The sequence below is a fragment of the Ranitomeya imitator genome, chromosome 6 (assembly GCF_032444005.1).
Source record: "Ranitomeya imitator isolate aRanImi1 chromosome 6, aRanImi1.pri, whole genome shotgun sequence".
NCBI classification, from domain to species: Eukaryota; Metazoa; Chordata; class Amphibia; order Anura; family Dendrobatidae; genus Ranitomeya; species Ranitomeya imitator.
In genome coordinates, this window is record NC_091287.1 from 567,149,746 (window position 1) to 567,170,153 (window position 20,408).

Sequence of the window (20,408 nt, forward strand, 5' to 3'; positions counted from 1 at the left end):
GATTTATTATGATGGAATATAGGCTGAACTGGATGGACAAATGTCTTATTTCGGCCTTACTAACTATGTTACTATGTTACTATGTTACTATGAGCGTGTAGAATATTGGGCAGGAGCGTGGAGAATAAGGTTCAGGAGAGTGGTGAATAAGAGGCAGAAGAGGGGAGAATAAGTGTCAGGAGCGTGGAGAATAAGGGGCAGGGGTGTGGAGAATAAGGATTAGGAGAGTGGAGAATAAGGGGCAGGAGTGTGTAAAATAAGGGTTAGGAGCGTGTAGAATGTGGGGCAGGAGCGTGGAGAATAAGGGTCAGGAGTCTAGAGAATAAGAGGCAAGAGAGTGGAGAATAAGTGGCAGAAGCGAGGAGAATAAGGGTCAGGAAGGGGGAGAATAAGGGTCAGGAGTGTGGAGAATAAGAAGCAGGAACGTGGAGTATAAGGAGCAGGAGCGTGGAGAATAAGGGTCAGGAGTCTGGAGAATAAGGGGCAGGAGTGCGGAGAATAAGGTTCAGGAGAGAGGTGAATAAGAGGCAGGAGCGTGGAGAATAAGTGTCAGGAGCGTGGAGAATAAGGGTCAGAAGTCAAGAGAATAAGGGTCAAGAGCGTGAAGATAAGGGGCAGGGGTGTGGAGAATAAGGATTAGGAGCGTGTAGAATATGGGGCAGGAGCGTGGAGAAAAAGGGTCAGGAGCGAGGAGAATAAGGTCAGAAGCGTGGAGAATAAGGTCAGGAGAGTGGAGAATAAAGGGCAGAAGCATGGAGTATAAGGAGCAGGAGCATGGAGAATAAGGGTCATGAATCTGGAGAATAAGGGACAGAAGTGTGGCGAATAAGGGTCAGGAGTCTGGAGAATAAGGGACAGGAGTCTGGAGAAAAAGGAGCAGGAGTGTGGAGAATAAGGTGCAGGAGTCTGGAGAATAAGGTTCAGGAGAGTGGTTAGTAAGGGGCAGAAGTCTAGAGAATAAGGGTGAAGAGCGTAGAGATAAGGGGCAGGAGTGTGGAGAATAAGGATAAGGAGTATGTAGAATATAGGGCAGGAGCGTGGAGAATAAGGGTCAGGAATGTGGAGAATAAGGGGCAGGAGCGTGGAGAATAAGGGGCAGGAGTGTGGAGAATAAGAGTCAGGGGAGTGGTGAATAAGGGGCAGAAGTCTAGAGAATAAGGGTCAAGGTCGTGGAGATAAGGGGCAGGATTGTGTAGAATATGGGGCAGGAGCGTGGAGAATAAGGGGCAGAAGTGTGGAGAATAAGGGTCAAGATTGTGGAGATAAGGGGCAGGAATGTGGAGAATAAGGGTTAGGAGCGTGTAGATTATGGGTCAGGAGCGTGGAGAATAAGGGGCAGGAGCGTGGAGAATAAGGGGCAGAAGCGTGGAGAATAAGGGGCAGGAGCGTAGAGTATAAGGGTAAGGAAAGTGGAGAATAAGGGTCAGGAGCGTGTAGAATATGGGGAAGAAGCGTGGAGAATAAGGGTCAGGAGAGTGGAGAATATGGGTCAGGAGCATGAAGAATAAGGGTCAGGAGCGTTGAGAATAAGGGTCAGGACAGTGGGAATAAGGATCAGGAGTGGAGAATAAGGGGTAGAAGTATGGAGAATAAGGGGCAGGTGCGTGGAGAATAAAGGGCAGGAGCATGGAGAAAAAAGGGCAGGAGTGTGGAGAATAAGGGTCAGGAGTGTGGAGAATAAGGGGCAGAAGTCTAGAGAATAAGGGTCAAGAGCATGGAGATAAGGGGCAGGAGTGTGGAGAATAAGGGTTAGGAGCGTGTAGACTATGGGGCAGTTGTGTGGAGAATAAGGAGCAGAAGTGTGGAGCAAAAGGGCCAGGAACGTGGAGAATAAGGGGCAGAAGCGTGGAGATTAAGGGGCAGGAGCGTGGAGAATAAGGGGCAGGAGCATAGAGTATAAGGGTTAGGAGAGTGGAGAATAAGGGGCAGGAGTGTGGAGAATAAGGGTCAGGAGAGTGGAGAATAAAGGGCAGGAGCATAGAGTATAAGGGTCAGGAGAGTGGAGAATATGGGGCAGGAGTGTGGAGAATAAGGATTAGGGGCGTGTAGAATATGGGGCAGGAGCATGGAGAATAAGGATTAGGAGCGTGTAGAATATGGGGCAGGAGCGTGGAGAATAAGAATCAGGAGAGTGGAGAATATGGGTCAGGAGCGTGTAGAATGTGGGGTAGAAGCGTGGAGAATAAAGGTCAGGAGCGTGGAAAATAAGGGTCAAGAGAGTGGAGAATAAGGGTCAGGAGAGTGGAGAATAACGGGCAGGAGCATGGAGAATAAGGGGCAGGAGTGTGGAGAATAGGGAGCAGGAGTGAGGAGTATAAGGGGCAGGAGTGTGGAGAATAAGGGGCAGGAGTGTGGAGAATAAGGGGCAGGAGTGTGGAGTATAAGGGGCAGGAGTGTGGAGAATAAGGGGCAGGAGTGTGGAGAATAAGGGGCAGGAGTGTGGAGAATAAGGGGCGGGAGTCTGGAGAATAAGCGGCGGGACTCTGGAGAATAAGGGGCTGGAGCGTGGAGAATAAGGGGCAGGAGTGTGGAGAATAAGGAGCAGGAGTCTGGAGAATAAGGGGCAGGAGTCTGGAGAATAAGGAGCAGGAGTGAGGAGTATAAGGGGCAGGAGTGTGGAGAATAAGGGGCAGGAGTGTGGGGAATAAGGGGCCGGCGTGTGGAGAATAAGGGGCTGGAGCGTGGAGAATTAGGAGCAGGAGTCTGGAGAATAAGGGGCAGGAGTCTGGAGAATAAGGAGCAGGAGTGAGGAGTATAAGGGGCAGGAGCGTGGAGAATAAGGGGCAGGAGCGTGGAGAATAAGGGGCAGGAGTGTGGAGAATAAGGGGCAGGAGTCTGGAGAATAAGGGGCAGGAGTCTGGAGAATAAGGGGCAGGAGTGTAGAGAATAAGGGGCTGGAGCGTGGAGAATAAGGGGCTGGAGCGTGAGGAATAAGGGGCAGGAGTCTGGAGAATAAGGGGCTGGAGTGTGGAGAATAAGGGGCAGGAGTGTGGAGAATAAGGGGCAGGAGTGTGGAGAATATGGGGCTGGAGCGTGGAGAATAAGGGGCAGGAGTCTGGAGAATAAGGGGCAGGAGTGTGGAGAACAAGGGGCAGGAGTGTGGGGAATAAGGGGCCGGAGTCTGGAGAATAAGGGGCAGGAGTGTAGAGAATAAGGGGCTGGAGCGTGGAGAATAAGGGGCTGGAGCGTGAGGAATAAGGGGCAGGAGTCTGGAGAATAAGGGGCTGGAGTGTGGAGAATAAGGGTCAGGAGTGTGGAGAATAAGAAGCAGGAACGTGGAGTATAAGGAGCAGGAGCGTGGAGAATAAGGGTCAGGAGTCTGGAGAATAAGGGGCAGGAGTGCGGAGAATAAGGTTCAGGAGAGAGGTGAATAAGAGGCAGGAGCGTGGAGAATAAGTGTCAGAAGTCAAGAGAATAAGGGTCAAGAGCGTGAAGATAAGGGGCAGGGGTGTGGAGAATAAGGATTAGGAGCGTGTAGAATATGGGGCAGGAGCGTGGAGAAAAAGGGTCAGGAGCGAGGAGAATAAGGTCAGAAGCGTGGAGAATAAGGTCAGGAGAGTGGAGAATAAAGGGCAGAAGCATGGAGTATAAGGAGCAGGAGCATGGAGAATAAGGGTCATGAATCTGGAGAATAAGGGACAGAAGTGTGGCGAATAAGGGTCAGGAGTCTGGAGAATAAGGGACAGGAGTCTGGAGAAAAAGGAGCAGGAGTGTGGAGAATAAGGTGCAGGAGTCTGGAGAATAAGGTTCAGGAGAGTGGTTAGTAAGGGGCAGAAGTCTAGAGAATAAGGGTGAAGAGCGTAGAGATAAGGGGCAGGAGTGTGGAGAATAAGGATAAGGAGTATGTAGAATATAGGGCAGGAGCGTGGAGAATAAGGGTCAGGAATGTGGAGAATAAGGGGCAGGAGCGTGGAGAATAAGGGGCAGGAGTGTGGAGAATAAGAGTCAGGGGAGTGGTGAATAAGGGGCAGAAGTCTAGAGAATAAGGGTCAAGGTCGTGGAGATAAGGGGCAGGATTGTGTAGAATATGGGGCAGGAGCGTGGAGAATAAGGGGCAGAAGTGTGGAGAATAAGGGTCAAGATTGTGGAGATAAGGGGCAGGAATGTGGAGAATAAGGGTTAGGAGCGTGTAGATTATGGGTCAGGAGCGTGGAGAATAAGGGGCAGGAGCGTGGAGAATAAGGGGCAGAAGCGTGGAGAATAAGGGGCAGGAGCGTAGAGTATAAGGGTAAGGAAAGTGGAGAATAAGGGTCAGGAGCGTGTAGAATATGGGGAAGAAGCGTGGAGAATAAGGGTCAGGAGAGTGGAGAATATGGGTCAGGAGCATGAAGAATAAGGGTCAGGAGCGTTGAGAATAAGGGTCAGGACAGTGGGAATAAGGATCAGGAGTGGAGAATAAGGGGTAGAAGTATGGAGAATAAGGGGCAGGTGCGTGGAGAATAAAGGGCAGGAGCATGGAGAAAAAAGGGCAGGAGTGTGGAGAATAAGGGTCAGGAGTGTGGAGAATAAGGGGCAGAAGTCTAGAGAATAAGGGTCAAGAGCATGGAGATAAGGGGCAGGAGTGTGGAGAATAAGGGTTAGGAGCGTGTAGACTATGGGGCAGTTGTGTGGAGAATAAGGAGCAGAAGTGTGGAGCAAAAGGGCCAGGAACGTGGAGAATAAGGGGCAGAAGCGTGGAGATTAAGGGGCAGGAGCGTGGAGAATAAGGGGCAGGAGCATAGAGTATAAGGGTTAGGAGAGTGGAGAATAAGGGGCAGGAGTGTGGAGAATAAGGGTCAGGAGAGTGGAGAATAAAGGGCAGGAGCATAGAGTATAAGGGTCAGGAGAGTGGAGAATATGGGGCAGGAGTGTGGAGAATAAGGATTAGGGGCGTGTAGAATATGGGGCAGGAGCATGGAGAATAAGGATTAGGAGCGTGTAGAATATGGGGCAGGAGCGTGGAGAATAAGAATCAGGAGAGTGGAGAATATGGGTCAGGAGCGTGTAGAATGTGGGGTAGAAGCGTGGAGAATAAAGGTCAGGAGCGTGGAAAATAAGGGTCAAGAGAGTGGAGAATAAGGGTCAGGAGAGTGGAGAATAACGGGCAGGAGCATGGAGAATAAGGGGCAGGAGTGTGGAGAATAGGGAGCAGGAGTGAGGAGTATAAGGGGCAGGAGTGTGGAGAATAAGGGGCAGGAGTGTGGAGAATAAGGGGCAGGAGTGTGGAGTATAAGGGGCAGGAGTGTGGAGAATAAGGGGCAGGAGTGTGGAGAATAAGGGGCAGGAGTGTGGAGAATAAGGGGCGGGAGTCTGGAGAATAAGCGGCGGGACTCTGGAGAATAAGGGGCTGGAGCGTGGAGAATAAGGGGCAGGAGTGTGGAGAATAAGGAGCAGGAGTCTGGAGAATAAGGGGCAGGAGTCTGGAGAATAAGGAGCAGGAGTGAGGAGTATAAGGGGCAGGAGTGTGGAGAATAAGGGGCAGGAGTGTGGGGAATAAGGGGCCGGCGTGTGGAGAATAAGGGGCTGGAGCGTGGAGAATTAGGAGCAGGAGTCTGGAGAATAAGGGGCAGGAGTCTGGAGAATAAGGAGCAGGAGTGAGGAGTATAAGGGGCAGGAGCGTGGAGAATAAGGGGCAGGAGCGTGGAGAATAAGGGGCAGGAGTGTGGAGAATAAGGGGCAGGAGTCTGGAGAATAAGGGGCAGGAGCATGTACAATAAGGGGCAGGAGCATGTACAATAAGGGGCAGGAGTGTGGAGAATAAGGGGCAGGAGTGTGGAGAATAAGGGGCAGGAGTGTGGAGAATATGGGGCTGGAGCGTGGAGAATAAGGGGCAGGAGTCTGGAGAATAAGGGGCAGGAGTGTGGAGAACAAGGGGCAGGAGTGTGGGGAATAAGGGGCCGGAGTCTGGAGAATAAGGGGCAGGAGTGTAGAGAATAAGGGGCTGGAGCGTGGAGAATAAGGGGCTGGAGCGTGAGGAATAAGGGGCAGGAGTCTGGAGAATAAGGGGCTGGAGTGTGGAGAATAAGGGGCTGGATTGTGGAGAATAAGGGGCAGGAGTGTGGAGAATAAGGGGCGGGAGTCTGGAGAATAAGCGTCGGGACTCTGGAGAATAAGGGGCTGGAGCGTGGAGAATAAGGGGCAGGAGTGTGGAGAATAAGGAGCAGGAGTCTGGAGAATAAGGGGCAGGAGTCTGGAGAATAAGGAGCAGGAGTGAGGAGTATAAGGGGCAGGAGTGTGGAGAATAAGGGGCAGGAGTGTGGGGAATAAGGGGCCGGAGTGTGGAGAATAAGGGGCTGGAGCGTGGAGAATAAGGGGCAGGAGTGTGGAGAATAAGGAGCAGGAGTCTGGAGAATAAGGGGCAGGAGTCTGGAGAATAAGGAGCAGGAGTGAGGAGTATAAGGGGCAGGAGCGTGGAGAATAAGGGGCAGGAGCGTGGAGAATAAGGGGCAGGAGTGTGGAGAATAAGGGGCAGGAGTCTGGAGAATAAGGGGCAGGAGCATGTACAATAAGGGGCAGGAGCATGTACAATAAGGGGCAGGAGTGTGGAGAATAAGGGGCAGGAGTGTGGAGAATAAGGGGCAGGAGTGTGGAGAATATGGGGCTGGAGCGTGGAGAATAAGGGGCAGGAGTCTGGAGAATAAGGGGCAGGAGTGTGGAGAACAAGGGGCAGGAGTGTGGGGAATAAGGGGCCGGAGTCTGGAGAATAAGGGGCAGGAGTGTAGAGAATAAGGGGCTGGAGCGTGGAGAATAAGGGGCTGGAGCGTGGAGAATAAGGGGCTGGAGCGTGGAGAATAAGGGGCAGGAGTCTGGAGAATAAGGGGCTGGAGTGTGGAGAATAAGGGGCTGGAGTGTGGAGAATAAGGGGCAGGAGTCTGGAGAATAAGGGGCAGGAGTCTGGAGAATAAGGGGCAGGAGCTTGGAGAATAAGGGGCAGGAGCCTGGAGAATAAGGGGCAGGAGTCTGGAGAATAAGGGGCAGGAGTCTGGAGAATAAGGGGCTGGAGCTTGGAGAATAAGGGGCTGGAGTGTGGAGAATAAGGGGCAGGAGTGTGGAGAATAAGGGGCAGGAGTGTGGAGAATAAGGGGCAGGAGTGTGGAGAATAAGGGGCAAGAGTGCGGAGAATAAGGGGCCGGAGTGTGGAGAATAAGGGGCAGGAGTGCGGAGAATAAGGGGCAGGAGTGCGGAGAATAAGGGGCAGGAGTGCGGAGAATAAGGGGCAGGAGTGTGGAGAATAAGGGGCAGGAGCGTAGAGTATAAGGGTAAGGAAAGTGGAGAATAAGGGTCAGGAGCGTGTAGAATATGGGGAAGAAGCGTGGAGAATAAGGGTCAGGAGAGTGGAGAATATGGGTCAGGAGCATGAAGAATAAGGGTCAGGAGCGTTGAGAATAAGGGTCAGGAGAGTGGGAATAAGGATCAGGAGTGGAGAATAAGGGGTAGAAGTATGGAGAATAAGGGGCAGGTGCGTGGAGAATAAAGGGCAGGAGCATGGAGAAAAAAGGGCAGGAGTGTGGAGAATAAGGGTCAGGAGTGTGGAGAATAAGGGGCAGAAGTCTAGAGAATAAGGGTCAAGAGCATGGAGATAAGGGGCAGGAGTGTGGAGAATAAGGGTTAGGAGCGTGTAGACTATGGGGCAGTTGTGTGGAGAATAAGGAGCAGAAGTGTGGAGCAAAAGGGCCAGGAACGTGGAGAATAAGGGGCAGAAGCGTGGAGATTAAGGGGCAGGAGCGTGGAGAATAAGGGGCAGGAGCATAGAGTATAAGGGTTAGGAGAGTGGAGAATAAGGGGCAGGAGTGTGGAGAATAAGGGTCAGGAGAGTGGAGAATAAAGGGCAGGAGCATAGAGTATAAGGGTCAGGAGAGTGGAGAATATGGGGCAGGAGTGTGGAGAATAAGGATTAGGGGCATGTAGAATATGGGGCAGGAGCAGGGAGAATAAGGATTAGGAGCGTGTAGAATATGGGGCAGGAGCGTGGAGAATAAGAATCAGGAGAGTGGAGAATATGGGTCAGGAGCGTGTAGAATGTGGGGTAGAAGCGTGGAGAATAAAGGTCAGAGCGTGGAAAATAAGGGTCAAGAGAGTGGAGAATAAGGGTCAGGAGAGTGGAGAATAACGGGCAGGAGCATGGAGAATAAGGGGCAGAAGTGTGGAGAATAGGGAGCAGGAGTGAGGAGTATAAGGGGCAGGAGTGTGGAGAATAAGGGGCAGGAGTGTGGAGAATAAGGGGCAGGAGTGTGGAGAATAAGGGGCAGGAGTGTGGAGAATAAGGGGCAGGAGTGCGGAGAATAAGGGGCAGGAGTGCGGAGAATAAGGGGCAGGAGTGCGGAGAATAAGGGGCAGGAGTGTGGAGAATAAGGGGCAGGAGTTTGGAGAATAAGGGGCAGGAGTGCGGAGAATAAGGGGCAGGAGTGCGGAGAATAAGGGGCAGGAGTGTGAGAATAAGGGGCAGGAGTGTGGAGAATAAGGGGCAGGAGTGTGGAGAATAAGGGGCAGGAGTGTGGAGAATAAGGGGCAGGAGTGTGGAGAATAAGGGGCAGGAGCGTGGAGAATAAGGGGCAGGAGCGTGGAGAATAAGGGGCAGGAGTCTGGAGAATAAGGGGCAGGAGTCTGGAGAATAAGGGGTAGGAGTCTGGAGAATAAGGCGCAGGAGTCTGGAGAATAAGGGGCCGGAGTCTGGAGAATAAGGGGCCGGAGTCTGGAGAATAAGGGGCCGGAGTCTGGAGAATAAGGGGCAGGAGTCTGGAGAATAAGGGGTAGGAGTCTGGAGAATAAGGCGCAGGAGTGCGGAGAATAAGGGGCAGGAGTCTGGAGAATAAGGGGCAGGAGTCTGGAGAATAAGGGGCCGGATTCTGGAGTATAAGGGGCCGGAGTGTGGAGAATAAGGGGCAGGAGCGTGGAGAATAAGGGGCCGGAGTCTGGAGAATAAGGGGCAGGAGTGTGGAGAATAAGGGGCAGGAGTCTGGAGAATAAGGGGCAGGAGTGTGGAGAATAAGGGGCAGGAGTGTGGAGAATAAGGGGCAGGAGTCTGGAGAATAAGGGGCCGGAGTCTGGAGAATAAGGGGCCGGAGTGTGGAGAATAAGGGGCAGGAGTCTGGAGAATAAGGGGCAGGAGTGTGGAGAATAAGTTGCAGGAGCGTGGAGAATAAGGGGCCGGAGTCTGGAGAATAAGGGGCAGGAGTGTGGAGAATAAGGGGCAGGAGTCTGGAGAATAAGGGGCAGGAGCGTGGAGAATAAGGGGCAGGAGTGTGGAGAAGAAGGGGCAGAAGTCTGGAGAATAAGGGGCAGGAGTGTGGAGAATAAGGGGCAGGAGTCTGGAGAATAAGGGGCCGGAGTGTGGAGAATAAGGGGCCGGATTCTGGAGAATAAGGGGCCGGAGTCTGGAGTATAAGGGGCAGGAGTGTGGAGAATAAGGGGCAGGAGTGCGGAGAATAAGGGGCAGGAGTGTGGAGAATAAGGGGCCGGAGTCTGGAGAATAAGGGGCAGGAGTGTGGAGAATAAGGGGCAGGAGTCTGGAGAATAAGGGGCCGGAGTGTGGAGAATAAGGGGCCGGATTCTGGAGAATAAGGGGCCGGATTCTGGAGTATAAGGGGCAGGAGTGCGGAGAATAAGGGGCAGGAGTCTGGAGAATAAGGGGCCGGAGTCTGGAGAATAAGGGGCCGGATTCTGGAGTATAAGGGGCAGGAGCGTGGAGAATAAGGGGCCGGATTCTGGAGAATAAGGGGCAGGAGTGTGGAGAATAAGGGGCAGGAGTCTGGAGAATAAGGGGCCGGAGTCTGGAGAATAAGGGGCCGGAGTCTGGAGAATAAGGGGCCGGAGTCTGGAGAATAAGGGGCCGGAGTCTGGAGAATAAGGGGCCGGAGTCTGGAGAATAAGGGGCCGGAGTCTGGAGAATAAGGGGCCGGAGTCTGGAGAATAAGGGGCCGGAGTCTGGAGAATAAGGGGCAGGAGTGTGGAGAATAAGGGGCAGGAGTCTGGAGAATAAGGGGCAGGAGTGTGGAGAATAAGGGGCAGGAGTGTGGAGAATAAGGGGCAGGAGTCTGGAGAATAAGGGGCCGGAGTCTGGAGAATAAGGGGCCGGAGTGTGGAGAATAAGGGGCAGGAGTCTGGAGAATAAGGGGCAGGAGTGTGGAGAATAAGGGGCAGGAGCGTGGAGAATAAGGGGCCGGAGTGTGGAGAATAAGGGGCAGGAGTGTGGAGAATAAGGGGCAGGAGTCTGGAGAATAAGGGGCAGGAGCGTGGAGAATAAGGGGCAGGAGTGTGGAGAAGAAGGGGCAGAAGTGTGGAGAATAAGGGGCAGGAGTGCGGAGAATAAGGGGCAGGAGTGTGGAGAATAAGGGGCCGGAGTCTGGAGAATAAGGGGCAGGAGTGTGGAGAATAAGGGGCAGGAGTCTGGAGAATAAGGGGCCGGAGTGTGGAGAATAAGGGGCCGGATTCTGGAGAATAAGGGGCCGGATTCTGGAGTATAAGGGGCAGGAGTGCGGAGAATAAGGGGCAGGAGTCTGGAGAATAAGGGGCCGGAGTCTGGAGAATAAGGGGCCGGATTCTGGAGTATAAGGGGCAGGAGCGTGGAGAATAAGGGGCCGGATTCTGGAGAATAAGGGGCAGGAGTGTGGAGAATAAGGGGCAGGAGTCTGGAGAATAAGGGGCCGGAGTCTGGAGAATAAGGGGCCGGAGTCTGGAGAATAAGGGGCCGGAGTCTGGAGAATAAGGGGCCGGAGTCTGGAGAATAAGGGGCCGGAGTCTGGAGAATAAGGGGCCGGAGTCTGGAGAATAAGGGGCCGGATTCTGGAGTATAAGGGGCAGGAGTGCGGAGAATAAGGGGCAGTGCTGGGAATATTGAGGCTTCTCAGCAACTTAATGTTTTTGTCAATAACATGTAACAACCTGTGGAATGTTTATAATTCTCTGTTAGTAACCATAGAAACAGACAATTAAAAGAGCGAAAACACTGACCAGGCAAAATGTGAAAACCTGGAGGTGCTTCAGTCTCAGGACTTTTGTCCCGTATTCTGTTTAGTAAACCTCTTTTTGTAAATGTATTTATTCAGGACTTCTTACCAGATGCGGTACTCTAAAGAAAATGTCATGATAATTCATATAAAGTGTGATGGTTTATTGGATTGTTCATCAAAAAGAATCATTGCAGCAAAATATAAAAGAAATTGCCCATTTGTTCTTAATTAGCTGATTGGATTAGTGGACAGTCCATGAGTGTCCGGTGAAGTGACGGTAGCCTGTAGTAGAGCGTCTCAGCTGATTACACAGGATATCGTGACCTTCAGGCGCACCTGCCTCTGTGTGTGTCGGCCTAAAATGCCATATAGATGGGAATGCGTGTTCAGCTGCTGGGACTAGCCCCTCCGACCGATGTCGGTGTCACATGGTTTCACCTAACGCCTGTATCTATATATTGTGCCGCCATCTACCCTGAGCTAGGTGTACAGCACACAGGTAATCTCAGCTCAACCTTCCAGGAGGGCGAAGCAATGTACCAGTACAGGATTGGAATTAGAAATTAATATTTGATTATTTAACATAGTCTCCATCAGAGGGGGCAGCATCAGTACCTGTCTGGCAGCCGGACCCCGTCCATCCTGGAGGGCAGGCGCACGTGTTGTGTCTCATGCAGGTTCCTCCGTGGGCACAAGGTGGGGAGCACATGGCTGAGAAGAGAGACACATGTGAGCGCTAGGACCACATCTCGTGTACCGTATACTGTGCTATATAGTAATAGTAAATGTATTTATAGTGGCGCCCCCTGGTGGTCACCTGCTCTACTGCAGCTGTAGGGTCCAGGGTTCAGGGGTCTCTTGCCTCAGGCTATGTGGCACCGAAGAAGGAAAGTCCCGCTATGACTAAGTGGGGGCCTCTTGTAACTATTGGAATGGGCTGGGAGGTTGCTTTGCTGTGAATACTTCGTTGTTCTGTAGGAACGGAGGAGTTCTGTTCTGCTCTGATTATTGGGGAGTTATGCGGTAACTATTGGGAGTGGTCTGAAAGGGAATTTGCTGTGGGAATTTAGTTAGGCCATAGGAAAGAAGTTCTGCTGGGACTACTGGGGGCAGGTGGTTGTGATGTAAGTATGAGGAGTGGGCTGGGATCAGTCCTGTTGTGAATACCTAGTGGGACCTTCAGGATGTCGTTCTGCTGTGACTATTGGGGTCTATGCCGTCTCTATAAGAAGTGGGTTGTGTTCACTCAAGGACATGTAAGATGGAAGATAGGGGAGTCGCTCTGTGACTTCTCGGGGTTCTGCTGTCATTACTGTGGCTGGGCTGGCAGCGAGTTCTGCTGTGACTACTGGAGGGTGGTTGTGACTGTTATGAATGGACTGGGAAGGAGGTTATTCTGGGCATGTGACATGAAAGATAGTGGAGTTTCTTTGTGACTGCTGGGGGTTCTGCTGTAACTACTGGGGCTGGGCTGAGAGAGGATCATGCTGTGACTATTGGTGGGGGTTCTGCTGTAATTATTGGGGCTGGGCTGGGAGGGGGTCCTGCTGTGACTACTTGGGGTTCTTCTGTAACTATTGGGCTGGGAGAGGATCGTGCTATGACTACAGGGGGTTCTGCTGTAATTATTGGGGCTGGGCGGGAGGGGATCGTGCTGTTACTGCTGGGGGGTTTCTTCCCTAACTATTGGGGCTGGGCTGGGAGGGGATCATGCTGTTACTACTGGGGGGGTTATTCCCAAACTATTGGGCTGGGAGAGGATTGTGCTATGACTACGGGGGGTTCTGCTGTAACTATTGGGGCTGGGCTGGGAGGAGATCATGCTGTTACTGCTGGTGGGGTTTCTTCCCTAACTATAGGGGCTAGGCTGGGAGGGGTTCATGCTGTTACTACTGGGGGGGTTATTCCCAAACTATTGGGCTGGGAGAGGATCGTGCTATGACTACAGGGGGTTCTGCTGTAACTATTGGGGCTGGGCGGGAGGGGATCGTGCTGTTACTGCTGGGGGGTTTCTTCCCTAACTATAGGGGCTGGGCTGGGAGGAGATCATGCTGTTACTACTGGGGGGTTATTCCCAAACTATTGGGCTGGGAGGGGATCATGCTGTTACTACTGGGGGGGTTATTCCCAAACTATTGGGCTGGGAGAGGATTGTGCTATGACTACGGGGGGTTCTGCTGTAACTATTGCGGCTGGGCTGGGAGGAGATCATGCCGTTACTACTGGGGGGTTTCTTCCATAACTATTGGGGCTGGGCTGGGAGGAGATCATGCTGTTACTACTGGGGGGTTATTCCCAAACTATTGGGCTGGGAGAGGATCGTACTATGACTACAGGGGGCTCTGCTGTAACTATTGGGGCTGGGCGGGAGGGGATCGTGCTGTTACTGCTGGGGGGTTTCTTCCCTAACTATTGGGGCTGGGGGGGACTGCTCGCTGTCGTTAGTGTCAGTAGCGGCAGCGGAGCGGCGGCTGTGATCTTCAGATATAACTGGTGATACAATGTGACGTGAGCCCAGGCACATAGAGATGACACGATAATGACCGCCTACCTGAACAGCCGGGTCCCGGGTAGCCTGCAGGGCAGTCACATGTGTCGGTGGCCACGCACACACCATAGTTCTGGCAGGGAGGGTTACACTCAGCTAAAATTACAAAACCAGCAAATTAGTGACGGAAATGAATGTGTAACCGCCCCGGTCATGTCATGATATTGTCACGACAGTCTGATTGATACGAGGGGCCGTGTATACAGACACATGGAGATGGATGGGAAGAAGGCGTTGGCGCCTCTCCGTGGTCACCGCGCCTCCCTCCTCCTTACGTTGGCACTTTGTGGGGTCGTCAGTGCGGATGGTGAACCCCGTATAACAGCTGCAGTTATAGGAGCCCAATGTGTTCCGGCAGCTCTGCTGACAACCTCCATGGGTGAAGTCCACACATTCATCCACATCTGAGAAAACAGAGAAGAGCGGGTGAGGGCGGACCACCAGAATCATTGCATGTGGCGACAGGACCACCATTACACACTGGCACCAGTATATAGGTGCCGCACATCAGCATGGAAATTACAGCACCAAGAACGACGAGCCATAAAGCTGTGCAAAGTGAGGAACATGTGCCAATGATCACACTCTCAGGCACCTCACTATAATCTGTGCTATGTAGGACGAGCACAAAAGCACATTTATTTTTGTCAAACTAAGCCTAAAAAAATCGGACCAAGACTTGTAGGATGACTGTGCGATTCCTCCTGCCCGTGGGCGTCCAATAATCACCACATGTCACAAGATGAAGGACAGAGGCCTAGAACTGAGGGGCCGATCAGTCTGGCAGATCGCAACACTTGTAGGCTGAGATGGCAACGTTATGTGCCCCAAGGTGTGGGAGAACGAGGAAGAACTGAAATTACAAGAGGTGCAGAGGTGAACATCTGCACAGACGCATGGTCAGATCAGGAGAAGGGCGCGCGGGGATCCTGAAAGTGAAATTAGATGTCACATACCGAGCCTGAGAGGTCAAACATCTCCACAAACCATCGGAAGGACTCTACCCAATATCGGGATACAAGTAGGAGGTCCAGATTCAGGTGTACACCGACCTCACGTCACCGCTCTCAGAGGCTATCATGGTGCAGAGCAGGATGGCAATGGAATATTGAATGGAGGTCTATCCTCGTTAGCGATCCGCATTTCTCTTGGATGCAATGACATCTAGAGATTGATCTGAAGGCAACGTGATAAAGAGGCCTTTATGAGGGGATGTAGCAGGCCCCTTATAATCTTCATTCCAGGTCACAAACACCTCCTCTTTACAGTAATTTGATGGTGGAACCAATGGTGCGGCCATTTCTCCAAACTGTCCCAGGATCTGTTTCTAAAACAACAGGCTGCATGTTCTTTGCACTACTGTGAGCCGTCTGTGAAGCTTAAATCTACCTCCATGGCTGCAGCGTCTCTGGACTTGTCTCCCGTGGCTACAGTGTCTCTAGACTTGTCTCCCGTGGCTACAGCATCTTCTGATTTGTCTCCCGTGGCTGCAGCATCTTCTGATTTGTCTCCCGTGGCTGTAGCGTCTCCGGACTTGTCTCCCATGTCTGCAGCATCACTGGACTTGTGTCCCGTGGCTGCAGCATCTCCAGACTTGTCTCCCGTGGCTGCAGCATCTACGGACTTGTCTCCCATGGCTTCAGCGTCTCCAGACATGTCTCCCATGGCTGCAGCATCTCCGGACTTGTTTCCCATGGCTGCAGCATCTCCGGACTTGTTTCCCATGGCTGCAGCATCTCTGGAATTGTCTCCTGTGGATGCAGCATCTCCGGACTTGTCTCCCGTGGCTTCAGCGTCTCCAGACATGTCTCCCATGGCTGCAGCATCTCCAGACTTGTCTCCCATGTCTGCAGCTTCTCCTGACTTGTTTCCCATGACTGCAGCATCTCCGGACTTGTCTCCTGTGGATGCAGCATCTCCGGACTTGTCTCCCATGGCTGCAGCATCTCCAGACTTGTCTCCCATGTCTGCAGCTTCTCCTGACTTGTTTCCCATGACTGCAGCATCTCCGGACTTGTCTCCTGTGGATGCAGCATCTCCGGACTTGTCTCCTGTGGATGCAGCATCTCCGGAATTGTCTCCTGTGGATGCAGCATCTCCAGACTTGTCTCCCATGGCTGCAGCATCTCCAGACTTGTCTCCCGTGGCTGCAGCATCTCCGGACTTGTTTCCCATGACTGCAGCATCTCCGGAATTGTCTCCTGTGGATGCAGCATCTCCGGACTTGTCTCCTGTGGATGCAGCATCTCCGGAATTGTCTCCTGTGGATGCAGCATCTCCAGACTTGTCTCCTGTGGATGCAGCATCTCCAGACTTGTCTCCCATGGCTGCAGCATCTCCGGACTTGTCTCCCGTGGCTGCAGCATTTCCAGACTTGTCTCCCGTGGCTGCAGCATCTTCAGACTTGTCTCCCGTGGCTGCAGCTTCTCCAGATTTGTCTCCCGTGGCTGCAGCTTCTCCAGACTTGTCTCCCGTGGTTGCAGCATCTCCGGACATGTCTCCATCAAGCAGATGGGGGACATCATTGGTTGGTGACTACATAGAAGCTGGCTGCAGCGGATCCTGATGGCTTCCTCCATCAAACGACCATTAATAACCTCAGCGATGCAGCTGAGGCTGAAAGTGCCAGGATATCTGCTCAAGTCTCAGACTCCTGACTGGAGACAGTTGTTTCCTTTTTTTCATTTGTATACAGATGAATGGCATCTCTGTAATTTGCATTATTCCACCATTTTCTCCTTCTTGGTGTTGTAATTATTATGATTATTTATAAATGACCGTTAATTCCGGTAGCCGGACATGGAAAGATGGATCACACCAGGGAACATCATCCAGAAAACTCTCAGTGTCCGACTGCTGAAGATGGAAGGACCCGGGCCCTCACGGGATGACAATAGTGGTGGCATGAACCTCTATCATTACCGCACAAGTATCATGTTAGTTCTATCACATAACCGTCGTGTTGGCATTAATATCAATACAAAGGCGATGGGGCTTGAGGCCAGATATACTTTTCTAGATTTCTTACCATCGCATGTCCTTCCATCACTACCGAGCCTATAACCAGTCTGACAACTGCACTCAAAGCCGCCCTCCAGACGATCACTGCACCGCTGCTGACAACCGCCATTATTCATACCACACGAGGTAATATCTGCAAGAACGAAACAATAGTCTTCTGCTCATCGTAAAAGGTCAAGAGAGACTGGTGATGTAATGACCGGATAATGGCAGAGGGTATAGAGGGGCTGGTGGTACAGGAGATGATTGGTTGTGGTGGCACAGTACTGCTTGAACCCAGGCCACTTGGTAGATTGTTCATACTCACTAATGCAGGTCTGCTGATTCTTGGCCAGGGTCTGGTGAGCAGGGCACTTACAGAGGAATCCCCCCTCAGTGTTATTACAGGAGTGGGTGCAGCCTCCATTATCGATCTTACACTCATCAATATCTGAAAATAATGAAATTATAGGATTAAGAAAAGACACGATAAGGCTGACTCCAACCTGCGCCCTCAGGTCGCATAGTAACATAGTTAGCAAGGCCGAAAAAAGACATTTGTCCATCCAGTTCAGCCTATATTCCATCAGAATAAATCCCCAGATCTACGTCCTTCTACAGAACCTAATAATTGTATGATACAATATTGTTCTGCTCCAGGAAGACATCCAGGCCTCTCTTGAACCCCTCGACTGAGTTCGCCATCACCACCTCCTCAGGCAAGCAATTCCAGATTCTCACTGCCCTAACAGTAAAGAATCCTCTTCTATGTTGGTGGAAAAACCTTCTCTCCTCCAGACGCAAAGAATGCCCCCTTGTGCCCGTCACCTTCCTTGGTATAAACAGATCCTCAGCGAGATATTTGTATTGTCCCCTTATATACTTATACATGGTTATTAGATCGCCCCTCAGTCGTCTTTTTTCTAGACTAAATAATCCTAATTTCGCTAATCTATCTGGGTATTGTAGTTCTCCCATCCCCTTTATTAATTTTGTTGCCCTCCTTTGTACTCTCTCTAGTTCCATTATATCCTTCCTGAGCACCGGTGCCCAAAACTGGACACAGTACTCCATGTGCGGTCTAACTAGGGATTTGTACAGAGGCAGTATAATGCTCTCATCATGTGTATCCAGGCCTCTTTTAATGCACCCCATCATCCTGTTTGCCTTGGCAGCTGCTGCCTGGCACTGGCTGCTCCAGGTAAGTTTATCATTAACTAGGATCCCCAAGTCCTTCTCCCTGTCAGATTTACCCAGTGGTTTCCCGTTCAGTGTGTAATGGTGATATTGATTCCCTCTTCCCATGTGTATAACCTTACATTTATCATTGTTAAACCTCATCTGCCACCTTTCAGCCCAAGTTTCCAACTTATCCAGATCCATCTGTAGCAGAATACTATCTTCTCTTGTATTAACTGCTTTACATAGTTTTGTATCATCTGCAAATATCGATATTTTACTGTGTAAACCTTCTACCAGATCATTAATGAATATGTTGAAGAGAACAGGTCCCAATACTGACCCCTGCGGTCCCCACTGGTCACAGCGACCCAGTTAGAGACTATACCATTTATAACCACCCTCTGCTTTCTATCACTAAGCCAGTTACTAACCCATTTACACACATTTTCCCCCAGACCAAGCATTCTCATTTTGTGTACCAACCTCTCAAACGCTTTGGAGAAATCGAGATATACCACGTCCAATGACTCACCGTGGTCCAGCCTAGAGCTTAACTCTTTACAAAAGCTGATTAGATTGGTTTGACAGGAGCGATTTCTCATAAACCCATGCTGATATGGAGTTACACAGTTATTCTCATTGAGATAATCCAGAATAAGATCCCTCAGAAACCCTAGTCTATGCCAATGTTATGTCCCATTTATTTCTCTGGGTTCCCTCCTTCTTCCACCAGAAGTTAAGGTATGCCTGGATCATTGCTCTGGATAATAAGCCACTTTCATACCCACACACTGGCGTTGATCCACATGTAACTGAAATCCTTTCCGACATAAGCACTGGTAGGATCCGTTCGTGTTTCTACACATCTGTTGGCATTTCCCATTTTGGGTCTGACACTCATCAAAATCTAATGGAAAAACCATTGGAAAAAGTGAAAACTAAGGCAACCCCCAGCAACTCAAGAACATCATCCACTTATGTTCAGTTGGAACTTCTGACCCAGGTCCAATGTTCATCACCTGTACAGTTCTTTCCATTGTTCAGGAGACGATACCCCTGGTGACACTGGCACTGGAAGCTGCCCGCCTGGTTCACACACAGCTGCTCGCAGAACCCGTTATCCACAGAGCATTCATCAATATCTGTGAAGGAATATGCACAAGTCAAGGAATGAGGATATAAATTTATGTTTGAGATGATGAAATATCAGGTGAAGTCATTGGTCAAGGAAGAAGGAGCTGAGTTCGGACAGGAATGGAGGGCAGTTGGAGTACAGGGCAAAATGGTGGATTTATGTTGGAGTACATATGGCAGTCTCAAGATGAGCTGGGGTGGTCAATGGTATATAATGTGGAGTGAATGTCCAATGACTTGGAGAGCGGGACTGATCCACAATCTGAAGAATGTTTATTCGGGAACAAAGGGTATTAGAAGCCTAAGACAAAAGCCTCTGATCGTGTCCCCAAACTATTAGAAAACACCTAGGACTTGGGTCAAGGGGGATTTGACTGTGGACATATCTAGGAAATCATGGTTTTTCTTAGTAAAGTAAATTTGGCATGTCTGTAAACCACTGGTTCACTTTATGAGATTTATTTAGGTGTCAATTCTGCAACAACAGATGGGCTCATCTTCACCTTTTCTATATGGTTCCATGGTCCATATCGAAAGAAGACAGGTAGTGGGAAGGACATTTTCGAGGTCTGTGAGTTTGTGTGTAGAAAGCTCAGGACTTTGGGATTTGATTAGGCACCAAAAGCCTCCAGGATCATCATGAACATGTGAGATTTGGCTCATGTGTTCTGAGAGCTGAGAAGCTTTTATAGTTGACTCCATCACAAACCTCGTCTTATCTAATCCGATAAAGAAACTCGTATAGATTACTTTCCAGTGGTGTGGTTTTTTTTTCGGAACCCATGACAGTACTAACGAGAGACGGTACCTGCCCTTCATGGACAAGAAACCTTCAAAATAAAAAAGGCAGTGCCTCTCTCCACATAAGTTGGTTTACAGAGCGTGAGAGGACCTCTCAAGCTAGGGTACACAAAAGGGTGTACAGCATAAAAACCCACCAGCCAGAAGGTGATCATCAAAGTAATGGGAGGGAATATAACGCTGTCATGGATTCCAAAAAAACACATTACCAGTAAGTAATATACGTGTTTTTCTGTTACCCATGACAGCAATAAAGAGAGAATTAGTCATATATTAGGGAGGGACCACAGCCTGTAGAAGCCTTCTCCCAAACGTGAGATCGGAGGAGGCAGATAGATCTAGTCTACAGTGACTGTAAAAGGTACAAGGTGAGGACCAAGTTGCTGCCTTACGGATTTGTTAAATGGACACATCTGCTCTTTCTGCCCAGGACGCTGCCATCGCTCTTGTAGAGTGGGCTTTCTGGTTGTCGGGAGCCGCTCTACCTGCCCCGTACACCTCTCTTATCCACCTAGATAGGGTACCTTTTGAAACTATTGTTCCTTTCCTAGGGCCCTGAAAGGAGATGAATAGAGCTCTATCCTTCCTCCAAGACGTTGTAGATGTTAAATACTGAAGAAGGCATGACATCTAACATATTACACTTTTCTTCTTTACTATTTTTTGGGTCAGAACAGAAGGACTGTAGAACTATCTCCTGGAACGTATGCAATTTGGATACAACCTTAGGTAAAAAAAAAAGCTGGGTCGGGTCTCAAGATTACGCTATCTTCCAATACCAAATTGGGTGGGGTCTACAGATAGCATCTGTATGT

General features: G+C 50.6%; 2 protein-coding genes across 5 annotated transcripts in view; one reads left to right on the forward strand and one right to left on the reverse strand.

Annotated features, from left to right (window-relative positions):
- LOC138643509 (uncharacterized) overlaps positions 1 to 20,408 on the forward strand; it is a 1,192,186-nt gene that overhangs the window by 173,285 nt on the left and 998,493 nt on the right. The gene's annotated exons all lie outside the window — the stretch shown is intronic.
- LOC138643214 (multiple epidermal growth factor-like domains protein 6) overlaps positions 1 to 20,408 on the reverse strand; it is a 191,545-nt gene that overhangs the window by 144,443 nt on the left and 26,694 nt on the right. For 3 of the 4 annotated variants that reach the window (XM_069732065.1, XM_069732066.1, XM_069732062.1), the window contains 7 exons: positions 18,678 to 18,800; positions 18,443 to 18,565; positions 16,805 to 16,927; positions 16,505 to 16,630; positions 13,752 to 13,880; positions 13,480 to 13,572; positions 11,544 to 11,639 (listed from right to left, as the gene is read on the reverse strand). In XM_069732065.1, coding sequence (XP_069588166.1) covers positions 11,544 to 11,639; positions 13,480 to 13,572; positions 13,752 to 13,880; positions 16,505 to 16,630; positions 16,805 to 16,927; positions 18,443 to 18,565; positions 18,678 to 18,800 — 813 coding nt within the window. The remainder of the gene's footprint in view (positions 1 to 11,543; positions 11,640 to 13,479; positions 13,573 to 13,751; positions 13,881 to 16,504; positions 16,631 to 16,804; positions 16,928 to 18,442; positions 18,566 to 18,677; positions 18,801 to 20,408) is intronic. The other variant, XM_069732063.1, reaches the window with a different exon arrangement.